Below are 20601 nucleotides of genomic sequence, written 5' to 3' on the forward strand. Positions count from 1 at the left end.
TATATAGTTTAGTTTCTTGTGGGACTCAATTGAGAAATTGGGATTGGGGGATGTCTCTTACTCTTTTGCCTACTCTTTGGACCCTTTTCCTCCTACTGGGTTTCTTCACCCAGCCCTAATAAGAGGGGAGGTGCCTAGTCTTATTGCAAAATTGATATATTTGGTTGATAACCCTAGAAGTGAATGAACATTGTAATGATTACCATAACAAAAAAGTGGTTATGATGGCAATTTATGTAATTTCTTTTGTTTTTATTCTTCTCTTATATATTACATCCAAATGGCAGCTTCCCTTTCCTTCTCTCCTCCTAGTGTCTTCCCCAAAAACCAATACCCATCCATTCCTCCTCTTTTCCCCTCCAGAAAAGGATAGGCATCCCAAGGTTATCAACCTCCTTTCCTTCTTTAATTCAGTCTGCGCCCCTAGCTCCTGAGAGGGTGTTACTTCCATTCAAAGATAGTCTTCTCCTTAGTCAATCCTTTATATAAACTCCCTAATAGAAATACCTTGTGGTGTGCCTCACAGTTTATAGCTGATTCTTCCCTTAGCCAAGTAGACAATGCAGACTAGCCAGCATTAAATAGCAGCCCTTAATGCCCCATCCTGTCTGTTTCCCTAATGTCACTCTTCACTACCCTAACTTCCTGACATAAAACCAAGTGGTATTCTCAGTATACCCTGTTTGGGTACTACCACAATAGACAAAGGGCATTGACATAATATAATCTACTATACTAAAATAAAAAAAAATGATGTGACAAATTGCCTTTTAAACTCTAACTGAGTAATGGCTTGTAATTTAGAAACATTACATCTTTAATGTTTTATACTATTCTAATATCTACAATTTTTAACTCAGCATTTTTCTAAGCTACAAGAGCACAGAGAAAGGGAGTTGCCTCTAGGGATTCTGTAGACAATCATTGATGAAGATGTCAGTGTTCTTTCTATTTCTGATGACTACAAACATAAGATGTACAAATATGAGTCATGTGAATTTTCAGTGGAAAATACTTTTTATGGATGGTTTTAGAGTAAAATAGTTTATCAGTAATATTCATTCAGTACATAATAAGTAGTCATTGTTATATTCATCAGATATTAAATGTATACCTATAGATTCAAGACATAAGATGAGGAGGTTAGAGTTTTGTTAATTTATTTTTATTAGAAATTTAGAATGAAGTGTTTAAACAAGATATTTTGTTGCTATTTTTACTTTTAGGTATGGTGTTACATGTTCCAAGCTTCCCTAGAGCTTACTATACAGCTGAGATGTTGAATTCTTGGCCTTTCTGACTTTACCTACCTAATGATGCGCTTTTATGCCCAGCAAACATTTCTTTCTCAGTCAACATCTACCATTTATGCTTAGGAAACACAGGCTAACAAATAAACAATTTAAATAAGATAATGTTCACATAGTAGACCTCATGAGTAAGAAACTCATCAAGTTTAAAAAAAAACCCCACATCTTCATTCCCATACAAAATCCATCTCTAAGGGCATTGCAGTTAGTATTTTCCCACTGTGGTGCCTCTGTGCTATTCCTCTTTCTGTTCTTTCATGACAAATCCCCAAAATATCCTGATACAACCATTGCAAGCTTTAATATCAGCTCCTACTTCTAAAAGTGGGAATTACCCATATGACACAAAAGTTGTTATAAAAGCTTGAATCATCATTAAATAGACATACTCAATAATCTAAAATTATATCATATGTCTATGTATGTGTTCTAGGCAACTACTAACCAAAACACACCAATGTTTCCCACAGATATACCAGTCAATTTTTATTAGGAATAGAGTATCTTTAACTTACTGATATCTTTATTTAGATTATGTAAGCTCTAAATATGCTTTGTTATCTTTAAGACTTGCAAGAAAGCATTGATCACATATTCTTAGTTTTTGACTTCTTCAGAATTGTCTTACAAAACTGCTCCTTTCCTCTATGCGTTACAGCGTTATATCTCAGAAAGCCCACCACATGATGAAAATGTAGTTCGATAAAAAACATTTGGGACGCACAGACTATTGAGCACCACAGCGAGCAATACACTCACAGGAATGTATTGGTTGTTGAGAAATAGTAATGGTAAGTTAGCCCAGGTTAGCCGAAGTTAGAGACATCCTAATATCCATGAATGTTTTAGCTTAGAATTTTCAAGTAGGGTCTCAGGGGCTGAATTGCACTCTCCCACCCACTCTTCTTCTAAATTCAAATGCTGAAGCTGAGAGTCTCTATGTATCTGAAGGTGGAGTTTGATCATGAACCCTACATATCAAATAAATCATTACGCCAAGGGTCTAATCCAATAGAGTGATGCCCTTACAAGTTGAGGAAGAGATAACAGATCTATTTCTGTTCTGTGCACATATCACAGTCAGGTCTTGTAAAGACACAATGAGAAGGCAGCCATCTACAACCTTAGCAGATGGTTCTCACCAGACACTGACCATGCAGTACCATCGTCTGGAATTGCCTGCTTTCCAGAATAGTGAATAAATAAATTTTGTTTGTATAATCCATCCAGTTCCTAGAATAGTGTGATTTTAGCTCACATAGAACTATAACATTATGTAATTTTAATGTTAGGATTGGTGTGGAACACTTCTTTCTGAAGTTTACCTCAAAGTATTTGAGCTGAGGTGACACACACAAAAATATAAAAACCTTGTAGACAAAGACTCCAGGTTCAAGGTAAGGTTCCATACCTCACAGCTTACATGCTCTTGGGCAGCTGAAACTGTTTTAATTGTTTTAGTGGAAGTGTTACAATAATCTGGTTCTTCTCTGTTCATTACAGAGGTTAAGTAACTAATTGTGCTAGTTTTTCATTCACCATTTGTTATCAATATAACTGATAGTCTTTAAGAAGAAAGAGAAAACTCACACAACAGTATATTACACTTTGCTTTGGCATTCATCTCCCTGAGATCAGATCTTTGGTATCTGAATAAAATAGTATTTGAGGTCATATCAAAAAGATTCTGCAAATCATTAATATAGACACTATAATCCACACATATATTTATACATCCACACACACACACACACACACACAGACACACACCTCCCCAATTTATAGCATCTTACCTCTTTGCTTTCTTCTAGATCTGATTCACTGCTAAAGTCCTCTGTGTTTAAGTTTTCAAAGTCAGACTCTCCCACAGCAATGGGCACAGTCACGGTGAGGCTGGGGTTGTTTATGAATGACATGTAATCACTCTCATCAATGATGTACTTTTCCACGCTGCTGCCGGTCCCTATGCCACTCGTGGTTCCATTCACATCTTTCAGACAGTCCAGATCTTTCCCAATCTCTGTCGTGTGGTTAGATGTACAATTGTCTTTTCTGTTGTTTAGATCATCAAGTGGCTTAATTTCATCTAGGATCTTCTGTTTCCTAACAAAGGACTGTTGAATAAACTCATATATTTTTCTTTTTACATAAGCTACTCCTTTGTGCATCCTGTCCACAGCAATTTGAAGGTTGTTCATTTCGTTGTCATCATCAGTGGCTGCAAGATTGTCTGCACTAAATGAGCTCAGAAGCAAGGCCAGAAAGAGGTTCAGGACCTTGAAAACAGACATAGGTATGTGTTTACCACAGCACAGAGAACATATGGTATCTTATTCCCTTAGGTATAGAATAAATAATCTAATGCTCTATGAAGAAGACACAGCACAGGAGTCATTAGGAGTTAGGTGTGCCATAGTCATGACACAGAGGGCCCTGTGTTCAATAACCAGCCCCAGAAAAGTTTTGGGTACTTTGAATTTGTGATATGGCTCCATCTCGATATAAACGAAAGATTCTTTCTAGTAGTCTCAAGTACTCTCACACGGGAAATGAAGAATTTGAATGAATTAGTTTATCATTATACTTAAAAATTATATGAGTAAAAGAAAACATATTAACAGGTATACTGCAACAATTCTAAATTTTAAATGATTATGTACAATTATGCATTTAAATGTATTTGAGGGTTTCTCTCTTGATGGTTTTATGTTGTTGGTTGACAAATGAAAAAAAAATCATGATCATAACCAAATTTAGGATGAGAGTCTTCAACATATGCATGGATCATTGTGCTGACACAATTCTATAGCAAAATCTCTCTCTCTCTCTCTCTCTCTCTCTCTCTCTCTCTCTCTCTCTCTCCAACACACACACACACACACACACACACACACACACATCATACATCACACACATACACATATATATCATGGCAGATTTGTGTAAATTTTTAACAATCCTATGCAATTCAATAAGTAAATGTGATAAAATGATGACCTAATATGGAGGTGAGAAGTCAAGTAGTGGTGGCACATGCCTTTAATTCCAGTACTTGGGTATGAAAGGCAGGTGGATCTCTAAGTTCAAGGCCAGCTTGATCTACAGAACAAGTTCCAGGACAGCCAGAGATACATAAAGAAACCCTGTCTTAAAAAAACAATAGAGCTGCAAAATATGGGTTTGAAAATAAAAATTTATAGGTACTAGTATGCATACATTTATTTTAAAATATATTTCTATATTATCATAGTATATTGTGACACTATACTTTGCCATATTACAATATATTTTCTAGAGTAAGAACATAAACATATCATAAGATCAGACGCATTTGAAATTAATGATCATTAGAGGTTATTTTTTAATAAAATGGGCACAAATTTGTTAAGCTATTAATGTATTTCTGAAATGCATTTGTAACTTGGGTACATACCACAAGGTTCCCAATCACCATGACCATCATGAAGACAGTAAGGCACATGGCTTGACCCGCGACCTCCATGCAGTCCCACATGGTCTCTATCCACTCCCCACACAGCACACGGAACACGATCAGGAAGGAGTGGAAGAAGTCATTCATGTGCCAGCGTGGGAGTTTGCAGTCAGTGGCAATTTTGCAGACACAATCTTTGTAACTTTTGCCAAACAGCTGCATGCCGACCACGGCAAAAATGAAGACGATGATGGCCAGCACCAGGGTCAGGTTGCCCAGTGCGCCCACCGAGTTGCCGATGATCTTAATGAGCATGTTCAGTGTGGGCCAGGACTTTGCCAACTTGAAGACTCGGAGCTAGAGCAGGAGAACAAATTAATATACGTTATTATGATCTTCACAAGCATTAATTATCTTAAGGCTTACTAAGGTTAAAGAACACCTCCCTGGCAGGCATGCAGCCATGAAATGCTTTGATAGCATGACACACCCCTAAAAAATCTGCTTACCTGATCTGGCTCTAACATTCGCAGATTCATACTTAATATTTGGATCCTCGTAGGAAGAATCTAGCTTTTCCAGATTCTAATAATGTGGTTCATCTTCTCTGAAAGTGAATTCTTAGTTGTATATTGAAAATTATATTCTTTAATTTGCTTCTCTGAGACCACCTACCAAATTTTATAGTGTTATATTGACATCTGAATGTGAATAATTTCTGCCAAAGGATTCATTTATTAAAAAGGTTCTAAGTGACATTGCTTTGAGCTTTGGTGTAAATAAAATGAAAAATATTTATTATCTATTGCTCTTATGCTGGAGTAAAGATATAAATAAATGTAATATATTGTTAAACCTGGAATATTTACTATGATTCTTCTTCACTCTTCAAGGACATTTATATGAATCTATTATTTATCTATCTTTAATAGTCCTATAAACTTGGAATATATTTTTTAGAATTGGAATTATACACATATCTTTTATGTGAATATTAAAGGGCTATTTACATTTTCAATTTTTATTAAGCTATTAATCATTTCTATTAAACCTGCTTCTTTAGTTTGAAGGTATTAATTGTTCAAGTCATTAGAAACAGCACTTTGTCAACATGGCAACAGAAAAACATGTTAGCATTCACGGGACAGGGCTAGTGTCAGCTCAGTGGCAGAGCAGAGCATGATCAAGGCTCTGGGTTATGTAACCCAGCACTGCAAACTTATTAATGATAATATTAGAAAGCTTACATGAATATACTTTTTTAGAAGAAAATTGCCTTTTAAGGAATAGAAATATTACCTGAGGGATATCATACCCCATTTAGGGGTATCAACTGACACAGAAACTTAAAATGACAATGGTTGTGTGGAAAAGTGTATGGAAACACTATAAAAGAACACCACTGGGCAAAACAATTATTATTGCTGTTGTCTTGTTTACCAGTCGGAATGAACGGAGAACTGATAACCCTTCCACATTGGCAAGGCCAAGTTCTACCAGGCTGAGTGTCACAATGAAACCATCAAAGATATTCCAGCCCTCTTGGAAATAATAGTAAGGGTCCATGGCAATGATTTTCAGGAACATTTCTGCTGTGAAGATCCCAGTGAAAACCTAAGATCAGAACAAAATTATTCAATTATATCAGATAATGATAATTTCAAGGATAACGCATTTTTTAAATAGAAGGCTAATGCTGCTTTTTCCACTACTGATCCTAGGACTATCCTACAAGCTTTTTTGACAAGGCTGGTTTACATATTATGTATTACTGTATTATGTTCATAGAAGCTCCAATAACCAGGTAGTGTAAATACTGGAATTATTCTATTTACAGATGAAGAGAACAACATTTCAAGGTATGTAAAATGTCCAATTATTATTAACCAACTAGGAAATAGCTAAATTAGAATTTGAACAGCAATGTACAATTTTGACAATGTTCATTCCATTCTTCTTCTTTTCAGACCTCATGTAACCTCAACAAGATTTTGCCTATAAATATTTTCTTTGTAAGTTTATCTTTATTTCCTTCAAATCAGAGAGCTATTTTTCATGTGTATCTTGTCTTACAGTTTTCTGATTACTATCATTAATTAGTGTTAGTCACATGCACTAAAAGTGTGTTTACAGAATAGAAATAGTAGAGATTTTAAAATATAAATGCAATATAGCATATGTATATTTATAACACCCATATCAGCAAAATCCTAAACATTCTCTAAAATATTATATAGAGTGTATGTTATACTTTAGATAGTTCTTTCTTCAAATAAGAACTGAGACTTCTAAGTTGAGTCCAATGGAAAACATTTTAATAATTTATGCTTTAAAGTAAAAAAGGAGAGTATTAAGTGGAAATGTCCACTAAAAATGGGCTTACTAATCATATTATGTACAAAATGCAGTAGGCACTGTCAATAGTTCATGATCTGTATCTAGAACAGATCTTTAAAACAGAAAGTAGACTCCCTAGACCCTGAAAGGAGAAAAGATGGAGATGCTTTTGTGTTGTTGATCATTCTTTGAAAGAACACATAAGAAAGAGAACTCATGACCTTATTTGAATCATCTAGAACTAGGATATAATGATGCTATCATTTAAAGAACAATGTGGCCTTAGATTCTGAAATAACACCACTATTGGCTTTTTAATTATTATCACAGGTCTATGTTCTATTTCTCAGTTTTTGCACAGATATTAAAGGCCATTATTTTGAAAAAGGCAGTATGTAGCCAGCTGGATATAATTGCCTTAGGGATGCAGGAATTGTGGTTGAAAGAGTGCTATTAAATATAATAAACAGTTTCTTAAGCAGAAAAGTTGAAGACCAGACACATTACCTTTTTGCACACTTACCAAGTTTCCTACTGTAAGTACATGATTGAAATGTTCAGTCATGGGGTAGTGCTCCATGGCCATGAAAAGGGTATTTAACACAATACAGATAGTAATGGCCAGGTCAACAAATGGGTCCATCACAACCAGGTTGACAATATGTTTAACTTTTAGCCAATATGGAGAACAGTCCCAAATTAAAAATATGTTGGAAAATTTATACCAACAGGGTGGACATTTCTGTCTGGATTCTTCTAGTTCTAGATTTTAAAAAAATAGAAGGAACAATAGTCGATTATTTTTTGAGTACAAATTTATTTTAGGTACACTAACAATGCTTTCAGTAGCAAACATATTTCTCTTTGCTGCAAAGATAATTACTTGATAAAATGATATAGATATCATCAGATATGTACATAAAGTAGAGATAGGAAAGAAATCTTTTTGTCTTGTTTTGTTTCAGCCTAGGCACTGTTGCTTAATACTTGGCCTCTAAGAGTGGTTGGAGTTATAGACAAAGGTTCCACAGGAATGTTGCTTGGAACTACTCACTCTGTGTAAAATTCTGTGTTACCGATAGGCTACACAATTTTAAGATTTAGGGCAAGGATTAATGTGATATACATTCTTTATGCTTTGATTTTGTAAAAGTGACTTATTCTTTTCCCCAATCTTAAAATTATTTCAGATCATAAAGGAAGGAACTGTGCTGCTGAAGTTTGAAGCAAATTACAATAAAGTATTTGCAACTAATGGATTAGGAATATCTGACATTTCCCACATATTATTAAGACATTAAAAGTTCAGAAATTTAGAACATTGAATTTAGTATTCAATACTTTTGGAATATATGACCATCCATTTGATAGTAGGACTGTTTTATTTTCTTTTGTTCTTAGAATGTACTTGCCAACACATAAGCAGCGATATTTGACTCCAGTAAGATATTGCAAGATTGTTGAATTACAAACCTTCTACTGTATTTGTTAAGATGCTGGCAATGCTCATTGCCCTTTGCCTCTGGGAAGGATCCTCTAGAAAGTCCATGGAAACATGGAAAGAACTTGACCTCCTCTTTCTCATCTCAGTTTCAGTGGTTGTTCCCTGTAAAGCAAATGCCAAGGCGTTAAAGGATTAGCTTGAGCATCATAGCACAGAGATAAATGGAGACAGTGATTTTCATGAAACGCATGCGTCATGCATCTTCATCTTTAATGGCCAATGGCAGATATTGGTGACTTATTGAATCATTAGCCTGGAATATTCAAACTGTTAACCATGTAATTGTAAAGGAAAATTTAAAATTTTGACCCCTTGATTTTCTTGATTTTATAATCTTATGAAATATGAAGAGATCATAATATAATTAATAAAGCTTTGCATATCTATAACTATCTATCTATATCTATCTCTCTGTGTGTCTATCTGTCTGTCTGTCTATCTATCTATCTATCTATCTATATCTCGCTTTCAATTAATGAACACATTGTCAAATCCTAATGCCTTAAAATCCGACATATGGTCAAGCCATTTTTCACTTTTGAGAAAGCAGCCATTTCATTTTAAGAATATACCAAAGACTACAGCATACTTAGCTGTCATCTCATTTTCTAGGTATAAGACATGTAGTCATTTATTTCAATGTATATGCTAATCCATACACATGCTGCAGGGGCAACAGTTTCATCCAGGGTCCCAAAGCAATAAGTCACCTAATTTATACCGAGTCATGCCTCATCATGCTGATATATTTCCAAGTGAGTGAACAGTTAGGAGGAAGCAGCCTTTGTTTAGAAAGTTATTGTCTGAATGTACATCAACAAACACACAATATTCCTTCATTACACCATCAATTATTTTATCTGGATTAATAATTTATTGGTGTCTCTGAGTAGACTGGTTTTGTGAATACCTATATCAGCATTTTTTTTAGTGAGATATAAATATGAACCTTAGAAATTTAGGTAATGATGAAGCTATCTATGCACAGTGTTTTTGAAAATCTGAACTAAAGCCCTGATAAACTGAAGAGTTTGATGGGGAAGATTTACTATACACCCTTTACACTCAACGTCATCCATTTACTCGTATAAGAGGGCATTAGGGGTGTTGTCTCCATATGTAAATTCAGTATGGGTACATAGCAAATCATCCAAGGCAGTAATTATTGTTTAATTAATCCTTAGCATATACGGTAGGTAATGCATTCAGGTTTGTGCAAGGAGTGCCGAGGCTCTACCATTATTTGGTTAGTCTAGTAAAGGTGCTACAAGATGCAGATGCATTCTCAGCTCGACCAACCAGGAATCATTCTCAAGAGCTCCATTCTGTAGAAACACTGGCTGGTGCAGCAGTCAAAGGCCAGCCATGCCTGAACTATGTAAAACTTTCTTACATTGTCATCAGTAGCTGGCTTATCTATTATCACCTCTGGCAGAAGCTGTCCAACTGGCGATGTAGGAACCGAGGGTCCGCCCACCAAGGAAACCACACCATTGCAGTCCACTGTGCTGTGCATCTTCCCGTTTGCTGGAAGCACCGCCAGCATTCGGGAGGATCTGCTGGTTTGGCTGAGGTTACTGTTGCGTCGCTCTCCATGTCTTCGGGAACAAACAGGGAGTCTCTCCTGCTCTCATTGTCCTCAAAGGTGCTGTGCTCATCGTCCGCAAAATCATTCTCAGACCCCACGTCCTTCGCTCGCCCTCTGAAGCTGAAAAGACTTGTTCTGCTATTGCGTCTCGGGGAAAACAGTGAGCCGCGAATGCTCAACAGAGACTGAAAGTTTGAAACGCATGACAAAAAGTAAAATCATATTAGGATAGCCTGTTTAAAGTTTTGCAAGTTTAAGCTGAAAAATATTTCATTGTTTGTTAGAGAGGGTAGCACATTCCTTCTGATTAATAAAATTTATTGACATTCAGATGAGATTAAATTAGTTCTGTACACTATGGCCTCCAGCCATTGATATTAAGTAACAGATAGCTGGAATGCAGCCTAAAAGTAATGGGAGAAAAATAGCAGCCACCGTGTCTCATGTTTAAACAGAAACATCCTTAAGAATCTCTCTATGGATGTATCTGAGTGCAATGAACAACTGTTTTAATTTTCTTTCCTTTTGGATAATTCAACAACAGTTTTCACAGACTATTTTAGTTCAATTCCCTAAAATCACGTTATTTTTTTTCAATTGATCTATTAAAGGGATAATCTGTAAAAGCAGAAGTTAAAAATTCTGAAATCCTGAATGGTGCACTTTTCTGTAAATTTTATCGTGACTAATATTTTTGAAGTTCATGGGATGAAAAGTTATGGGAAGAGAACGAACATAGTGTATTAGATTAAACCAAAGGAACATTTCTGAGTAGCTAAGCCCTAGTCTATACTGTGTTGATGTTGTTAGAAGAGCTTCAAGATTAAATGTCATTAATTACAATTACTAGAAAGCACACAACATGAAAACCCAGTTCTCCTGACTTCCAACCTAGTGTTCTTTCAAAAGCACCTAGGAGCAGATTTGCACGTGTGTGGATGGGAAACAAAGCTTTCACATAACTATATGGAGAGGGAAACGTTTTAGGCGTAATGCAATTTGGTTGATGAAAACCCCACCCATCTACTTTAATCCTTCCTCAGCTGCCTTACTTTCATCCATGCATCTGAGACCTCCGCAGTGCGTACCTGATGTGGGGAAGAGTACCTCTTCTCATAGGTCAGTCTGTTCCCTTCTATGGAGAAGCGGAAGCCCTTCCTCCTGATACTATCTTCGGACTCGGATTTGTGGAATTCATCATCATCTTTCTCTTCCCCTCCAGACTGCTCTTTCTGTTTCCTTTTTTTCCTCCGATTCCGCCTTTCTTTAGCGCTCTTTGAACTCAACTTGGAGGCTTCTGAAGAGCTATCTGAGAGCCTGCCTGCTGCACTGGGCTCCCTGGAATGTTCTGATGCTGTTGCCGCCGCCGCCTGCTATACAGAGGAGAAACCATTTCAATGAGGTGCAAGAGACGACTTTAAGATGCTCAACGTTGGCATACCGTGTGCAAAATACAAGCCGACTGAAGCAAGTATCATCTAGAAGATGTTTCCAGGTATGAAGGGAATTTTTTTTCTTTTTAACTAATAATGAATTTTATAAAATAATCTACCCTTCTCCATGATAACATTTGTTAACTCTGCCTGATGCCACAAAGATTTATAAGATTCATTGGCAATGAGAATATAAAAAGAATTGTGGGCTTCAACCTATTCTAAAAGTTAGCGCAGAAGGGGCATTATCTTCATTTCCCTGAAAAACAAGCTGGAACATGGAAAAAACAGGAATTACTCAAGATCCTACTTAAAGCTGAAAATGAAGTAGTGCGCTGGGGTCCTCTCGGGTTTCCATGTTTATCAAAGTGTTCAATGCCTTCCACATATTATCAACATAGGTTGATATGTTCCTCATAATCAATGTTGGGAAAGGTATCACAGTCTCCTCCTCACTCCCCCATGATATATTATCATCCAGAAGAAGAAAAGAGGGAGTTGAGAGCTTTCTGCAAGTTAATTTGTCCAGTTCTTCAAAAGCCATCCCAACAATCTTCATTTCAACATTGGCTCCTACTAGCTATGGCGTTAACTGCGTCATCTCAGCTTGTGCTGTTATGAAGCTAGCAGCTCTTAGTCAACATTCTTCCCACAATACCACAACTAATATAGAAGTGTAGCAAATAAATTAGCATGCCTAAAGTAACTCTTTTTTTATGGTCAAGATGGTTCCAAATAAAATTTGATTTAAATAAGATTTTATTAGTCTTTTTGAAAATACACACAATAAATTTGTACGTCTCATTTAGAAATCACAAGGAAACATGGGAGTGGGATTTATTTTTTCATGCAGTGGACCAGGTATGGATCATGCATGGAAAGATCAGGTAAGGCCTCTTTTATTACCCAATTTTGCTAATGATGCTTCTTTGCCTAGTGGATGGTTTTGCAGCAGAGAACATTTTATTACAAAGAATATTAAACAACCCCACCTAAAGACATCGTATTTTTGAATAAGGAAAATAAGAAATTACTTTAATAAAATGGGCAAATGGGCTTTATATGATAACTAATGATTTTGCTTGTTAGAAAAATTGTTCAGGCTGGAGAGATGGCTCAGTGGTCTAGAGCACTGACTGCTCTTCCAGAGGTCCTGAGTTCAATTCCCAGAAACCACATGGTGGCTCAGAATCATTTGTAATGGGATCCGATGCCCTCTTTTGGTGTGACTGAAGGCAGCGACAGTGTACTCATATAAATAAATTAATCTTTAAAAAAAAGAAAATATTGTTCCCTTATGATAATTTTCTCGTGCCAGTATATTCAAGTAAAAGATTTTTCCCCCTTGGGATAAAACACCAAAGTTACTATATTCCTTTTATTTTTGATTCTACTTAAATTAAAAATAACATAAGAAAGGTCTTCTGTGGCTAGTGTAAAAACAGCTTTGTACAACTTATTGATGTTACTGGGCTAACTCAAACTAAAGAGACGATCCACACGCAGAAGTCCTTGGAGCTTGCTGTTTTTGCTTCCTCACATCCTGTCGGATGACTTTGCCCGTTTGGCTCTTTGGCAGTAAAAGAGGTGATACCAGAAGACTAGAGAGGCAAAGGTCTGAGATAAGACTGGAACTGCTGAGTACCTGCGCGGCCTCCTGCTGCTTCTTCAGTTGCTCCAGCATCTGCTGAAACTCTGCCTCCTTCTGTTCAGCCTCCTCCAGTGTGGCCTGGTTCTGCTCCTCATAGGCCATGGCCACCACAGCCAGGATCAAGTTTATCAGGTAGAATGAGCCCAAGAAAATGACCAGCACAAAAAATATCATGTATGTTTTCCCGGCAGCACGCAAGGTCTAGAAACAAGAAGATCAGAATTATTTTCACAATTACATCAGTAACAGGTGACTTCACACTTTAACTTACTTGTGTGTGTGTGTGTGTGGCAGAACTCTGACAAGATTAACATTTGTGTCCCTTCAGTATTTTTTTTTTTTTTTTGGTTCTTTTTTTCGGAGCTGGGGACCGAACCCAGGGCCTTGCGCTTCCTAGGCAAGCGCTCTACCACTGAGCTAAATCCCCAACCTTTCAGTATTTCTTTAACCTCTATCTCTTCTTTCTTCTTTGAGGTATGCATTCATAGTCACAGTAAGGGATTCTTGGATTCTCCCGGAGTAACAGTTGATGGAAAGCAATGGGGACCACCATGAAAAAGCTGAGCCTTTCATGGAAATGAAGAGACCAATGGAAAAGGTAATACTTGAGTGGGAGACAGGGCAGAGGGAAGACTTGGCTTTTTTTAGAAGGAACTGTGCCTAAGGAGAATGAGACATGGAATTCAAGTCACGGAGAAAGAGAACAGGACTAGTCTCCGTGGTTTTACTCCATTTAACGTGTATTGCCATCAACGGGATAGAGGCACATCTCTGATCGCAAGTCGTTTTCTCTCTGCCGTATCATGCTGTGGGTTGCATTTTATGACTCAGTTTGTGTTCTTATATGCTTTTACTTAAATGCAGTATTTATCTCGTCAGATTCTCACCAGTTGGTAAAGATTTTCCCAGAAGTCCTGAGTCATCAGTCGAAACAGGGACAGAAATGCCCAGCTGAAGGTGTCAAAGCTTGTGTAACCATAGTTAGGGTTTCTGCCAGCTTTTACACACATGTACCCTTCTGGACATTGGCTACAAATGGGGAAAAAGAAAGTATGACAAGGCATTCTGCTGTCTTATTCTGGTAGAAGCCTACATTTACAAAATAATCTGGTCACTCTTAAAGGACACTAGAGCGTGTAGTCCAAATTTCTGATACATTTCCCACCTTTGACTCCATAGTACCTTATTACCTGCAAGGTGTTGATGTTGCTAAGTAACCCTTTTCCCTTATCATGCAGTCTCCAAAGGTGATTCATAGCTTGATACGTACATCAAGAAAATAGCATACAGATCAAAGTGTTGCATCTTGCTTTACAGAAGAAACTTTAGTATTTAGATAAATATTCATTTTTATTAATGTCATCATTACTGACAATTAGTATGCGTAAGTTAGTTGCTGTTATCGGAGTTTCTAGAGAAAGATACATGTAGACATGCGCACACGCATAAACACACACACATACACACATATATATGTATGGGAACATGCTACACATACTTATATCTTATACAAATGATCTGCTTACCCTGCATCAGAGCTATTTCCACACAGTAGTGCATCTAAAACACCCTCCAGGAAATAATGATATCCTGTTTGAAAAAAAAGATAGCCAGGTGATACACACTTGCATTGTGAAACACATCAAGTGAGTTTACAAATGCTGTATCATCCACTTAAATATATGAGCCTTTCCTTTTCACCCTTCAAATCTTGTTATTATATCGAGGATATTGATTCTCAATGGTACAAGGTTTTCTTCATTATTAACGTAAAGTCAGTGACAACCATGGATACTTATGGAACCTTTGTGAAAAGGTATCAGTATTTTCTACCACTTTTGTGAAGTAAAAAAAAAAGTTCACCATCTGAAGGACAGATATCTCAAAATAACTACATATTTCAATAGAAAAATATGATGTATTTTCCTGTTCTACTTTCATATTTTTAAATCCTTGGTAAACTTTCCAAATTGATTATAATTTACATTTTTCAGTTTCTAGAATATGTATGTCAATTGATTCATAAATTGTATCAACCGTATGAATATTTTAATGAAATATTTCAGGATTGAATAAAACAATATTTTTTTACAAATAAATGAAAAGTGTAGAAAATCTTAAATATTAAACTAAAACGATTAGAGTAGGTGAGCATCACTTCTTATCAGTGCTCCCTAGTTCTCATGAGTCTGTCCCTCCTTTCACTAGCTACAAGAGGGACCATGTCTGCAAGGCTTTCTTGAACCATCCATTTCCCTTCCTTCAAAGATTGACAAGGGAGAAACAACCTCAGTTTGTGTCTGGTAGATTGTACACACACAGTATCCTCAGCACACTCATTAGCCCCCTGTAACTACTCATTCAGAAAGTATTAGCAGTATTAGAAATAAAGCCACATACAGTATTCCCTATTACTCATATCGCGATTTTGTAGCCTTTCAAGAAAGTTTACTGAGTGAGTATATAGGAATGACAGAAAGAGAGCATGGAAGCAGGCAACCTCAGGAGGTAGGAGGTGGGGTGACCCTCTAGACTATACCAGAGACGAGGGAGGTGAGAGATTTTCAGAGGGAGGGACCTTAGATGAAATGCCCAACAGTGGGGAGAGGGAACTTGTAGAGCCCACCTCCAGTAGTGAGACAGGACATCAGGTGGAGGAATGGGGTTGCTATCTCACAGTCAAAAACTCTGACCAAGAATTGTCCCTGTCTAAAAGAACTGAAGCGACAAAAATTGGAGAAGAGACTGAGGGAAAGGAGGTCCAGTGACCCGCCCAAATTAGGATCCAGCTCAAGGGGAGTCTCGAAGGCCTGACACTATTACTGATGGTACCTAGCGTGGCTATCCAATAAGCAGCTGAAAGAGCCAGATGCGGATACTTACGGCCAACCAATGGACAGAAGCCAGGGACCCCTGTGCTTGAATTAGGGAAAAGCTGGAAGAAGCTGAGGAGGAGGAGGAGGAGGGGGGAGGAGGAGGGTAAGAGGAGGAGGAGAAGGAGGGGAGGGGAAGGGGGAGGAGGAGGAGAAGGAGGAGGGGAAGGAGGAGGGGGAGGGGGAAGAGGAGGAAGAAGAGGAGGAGGAGGGCAACCCCATAGGAAGACCAGCAGTCTCAACTAACCTGAACCGGGCAGATCTCTCAGACACCGAGCCACCAGCCAGGCAGCATACACCGGCTTATATGAGAACCCCAGCACATATACAGCAGAGGATTGCCGGGTTTGGTGTCGGTGAGAGAAGATGCACCTGATCCTCAAGAGACTTGAGGTCCTAGGGAGTGGGGAGGTTTGGTGAGTTGGAAGTGGGGGTGGGGACATTCTCTGGGATGAGGAACAGTCAGAGGGCAGACTGGGACTGGACTGTGAAGAAAGAATGCTAAAGGAAAGTCAAATAACGTAAGTTTAAATATTTTCGAAAGTTTCATCAGATAATTCTCTAAGCGATCACAACGTCCTTGTGATCATCTTTAGTTTGTAAATAGATGGGAAGCAGGCAACGTGTGAGAGGATAAGGACACATCATGATTCTTACTTGAGTCTTGAATGTATGATTTCCAGTCAAATTCAAACACGGTTTCATTTACAAGTGTGCCGTTGTAATCCGTAGTTACATTCTTCTCTATGCTATGTTCCTCAAGGGAAGCGTTGGTGGGGGGCCACTGTACACACTTATTCCTCAGGTTGCCCATGAAGAGCTGCAACCCGATCAGAGCAAAGACACTGAGACAGAACACGGTGAGAATCATGACGTCAGACAGCTTCTTCACAGACTGGATCAGGGCCCCCACAATGGTCTTCAGGCCTGAAAGAAAGACCGATATTAAGCACCTAAAATATTAAATAAATCCCTCCTACAATTCTCTTGGAAACCCTTAATGGATAAATCCAGAAACGCTGCCCACGGCAGGGACATTTTTGCTATAAAAAGTTACAGAGTATAGCTTCATTTAAAAACGTATCTTCCATGCTCTTGTAGGTTATTCCTTACGTCTTACAACTTTTTTTGTTGTTGTTATCAAAGAATGAGATTGTTTTGCATAGGCATCAATGGGTATAATGAATAAAAATTAAAATGTATATATATAATAGGGAATAAATTCTTAATAACATTGACATTACAAAAATGCGTTTATAGTAGAAGTTGGTTGGATCGTATATCAGAGTGTCTGCTGTCTATAGTGATGAGCGGCAAACAAGTTGAAAAAGTCTCTGAGTTAACTCTCTGATTAGCCTATATGCTTGCACATAGCTCTCACCTGGAATGACTGATATTGTTTTCAATGCTCGAAGAACTCTGAACGTTCTCAGTGCTGAGACATTGCCCAGGTCCACAAACTCCGTCACATATCTGTAAGGAGGAGTTCACACACAAATACAATAACAGGACGCAAAGAATGATTCGTTAGTACACTCTATACTAATTATTTATACCTAGAATTGTGGAAACCTTCTTTAGACTCAATGCTCTAAATATGTGAAGAACTAAAAATTACCAAGGTTTACAAATTCTGGTACTTACCAATAAATTATTTAAGATTTACAAGACTCCAGTTTTTTAACTGATACTTTATGAAGATCTTCTGCTGCTTTTAAATGGTAGTAGTGTAAGTTGCAAATTAAAATTTAGACTTCATCAATGTAGCCTTATTTTCATGATAAGTACCATAACTAAACGTAAATTTCATAAAAATAGGCATTTCTGATGCCATTTGGAAAGCAAGGTAGAAACACTCTATGTGAATTGGAAAAATTAATTAAATTAATTAATTAATTGGAACCAAAGCCACAGGCTATGGTTTTGGCTAAAAAAATTAAAAAAAAAAAAGAAAGAATACAAGAAATCACCCAACAGAAATTATCTACTGTAATAGATTGCCTATTGTTCCACCATTCAAGATTAGCATTTCCTAATGTAACTTTTAAACGGAAGTTGGACAAATTAACAAAAGCATCTTATGTGGCCCAAAACTGCTCTGCCACTGTTATTTCTATATTATTCTCAAGAATGAGAAGTCCCAAACACTGCCCTGAAAGTTGTGGCTAAAGAGCATGGAAACAGATTTCATATTCCAATCCGATATGAAGTTATATAATTAGAACCGGACATCCTGCATTTGCACTTCCGAGCTTATTCCGAGCTTATCTCCTCTCCTGTCTATCTCTTCACAACTGCTGATGCCCAGAAGGTCAGCTACCCAGATGGGGAGAGTGGTGTTAATCCACTGTCCTCCATACCTACTTTTGGCTATTCTTGAACAGCTACCCCTCATTTTCAACTTCTCTTCCTGGCATGGAAGGGCGTGATTTATGACTAGCAAAAGGGAGAAGACAGGAAAGTGGGGACTGAACGTACAACTCGGTGTACATCGAAAAGGTTTGTGTTGAGTAAAATAAAAAAGATCCCAAAAAGGAGATCAAGAGTGAGTGCAAGAGAGCGAGAGAGGAAGAGAGAGTACAAGAGCGGAAGAGGGTGAGAGAGAGCGAGAGCGAGAGAAAGAGACAGACAGACAGAGACAGAGAGACAGACAGAGACAGAGAATAAAACTTGAGTCAGAAAGGAAATAGAAGCAGGGTGTGTCTGCTCAAGAAATAACAATTTATTTAATTCACAATGTATCAAATGCCTTTTACATCTTATGATCTTTCTTCCAGTGTGACTACTTGCTTTCTACTATTCTACAAAGGTAACAAAAGAAACCATGGAGGTGGGGAACAACAGGAGTTTGAAAGGCCAGTGCATATTTGCTGGACCAGTACAAATTTTACTGTGTGAACTTTTAAAACCATCCTCCAGCTCAAGGGATAAATAATTTATGCTTCGGTGTTATCAGTGTTTGTATGAGAAGACCAGCACATATGACATTTTGATAGATTTTAATTGATATTGCAATTGACGCTACTTCTCATGGAGCGGTGGAATGGGCTTACCCTTTTGAGGTAATCGTTAAGACCTGGAGTTCTCAAAAGTCGTGCTTAAATCATACCAGCATGTTTTACCGTCGAAGCAGGTTGTTTAAAACCTGAGCATGGACAGCAAACCCAACTATATTCTTTCCTGTCAAGTTTCCAAAACAGAAGGCACTTACGCAAATGTAATGACAGTGAAGTCCAGCCAGTTCCATGGGTCACGAAGGAAAGTAAAATCTTCTAAACAGAAGCCCCTTGCAATAATTTTTATTAGTGATTCAAAAGTATATATTCCTGTGAAGGTGTACCTAGAAACAAGTGGCCAAATAAATTAGGGACTTTGTAATTTTCATTCAGAGTACATCAGCTTCTTAGCTTTCTCTCCTCGAAAAGCACGGATAGCAACAGAGAAAACGAAGCCAATTGATTTTAGTTCCATTGAAATGAAACACAATGTTAATTTAAACTTGACTTCTGTGATGGGTAGTTTGTAAAGTCAACTTGACCCAACCTGGAATCACTGGAGAGGAGCATTTTTTTTTTTTTATTAACTTGAGTATTTCTTATATACATTTCGAGTGTTATTCCCTTTCCCGGTTTCCGGGCAAACATCCCCCTAATCCCCCCCCTCCCCTTCTCTATGGGTGTTCCCCTCCCCATCCTCCCCCCATTACCGCCCTCCCCCCAACAATCACGTTCACTGGGGGTTCAGTCTTGGCAGGACCCAGGGCTTCCCCTTCCACTGGTGCTCTTACTAGGATATTCATTGCTACCTATGAGGTCAGAGTCCAGGGTCAGTCCATGTATAGTCTTTAGGTAGTGGCTTAGTCCCTGGAAGCTCTGGTTGCTTGGCATTGTTGTTCATAAGGGGTCTCGAGCCCCTTCAAGCTCTTCCAGTTCTTTCTGGAGAGGAGCATCTTATTGTGTACTTGGCTAGCTGTGGCTGGCTGGTGGGTGTGTCTGTAGGGGACTGTCTTGACTCCCTTAGTAAAATCTGGGAAGCACCTTCCTTGATTTAGCGCCGTGGGCTGCTGCGTAAAATTAGAAAATGCTAGATGGGTACTAAACGCGCACCATTGCATCTGTTTCTGTTTTGTCTGTGAATGTGATGTGACCAGCTGCCTCGACTTTCTTGAAATAACAGGGTGAAACCTAGAATCGTGGATGAAAATAAACTTCCTCCCTTCAGTTGCTCAGTCTGGTAATTGTATCAGAGCAAAAGAAATAAAACTAGAATGAAGTTTTACTACACGGAGGGTCCTTTTTGAAGGGACTGTCAGATCAGTGTGAGAAGTGCATGCCACATACTGTCAGTCTAGCTACTGTCTGAAATGGCCTGGCGACAGAAGCAGAGCCTTCTGGGAGTTAGCTAGTGAGCTCTAATGTTGGAACAGACAATAACACAAAGGAGCCCTTTAAAAGGGAAAAAAACTCAACCTC

The 20601-nt window shown here is 38.0% G+C and overlaps 1 protein-coding gene across 1 annotated transcript in view; it reads right to left on the minus strand.

The window, feature by feature from the left end:
• LOC116901467 (sodium channel protein type 1 subunit alpha-like) overlaps positions 1 to 20601 on the minus strand; it is a 114485-nt gene that overhangs the window by 35507 nt on the left and 58377 nt on the right. The window contains 14 exon segments of the mRNA XM_032903418.1: positions 3104 to 3586; positions 4744 to 5100; positions 6184 to 6357; positions 7604 to 7842; positions 8554 to 8686; positions 9978 to 10186; positions 10189 to 10357; positions 11261 to 11545; positions 13251 to 13457; positions 14144 to 14285; positions 14783 to 14846; positions 16787 to 17056; positions 17511 to 17602; positions 19341 to 19469. Coding sequence (XP_032759309.1) covers positions 3104 to 3586; positions 4744 to 5100; positions 6184 to 6357; positions 7604 to 7842; positions 8554 to 8686; positions 9978 to 10186; positions 10189 to 10357; positions 11261 to 11545; positions 13251 to 13457; positions 14144 to 14285; positions 14783 to 14846; positions 16787 to 17056; positions 17511 to 17602; positions 19341 to 19469 — 2953 coding nt within the window.

The sequence above is a fragment of the Rattus rattus genome, chromosome 5, assembly GCF_011064425.1.
Source record: "Rattus rattus isolate New Zealand chromosome 5, Rrattus_CSIRO_v1, whole genome shotgun sequence".
Lineage (NCBI taxonomy): Eukaryota > Metazoa > Chordata > Mammalia > Rodentia > Muridae > Rattus > Rattus rattus.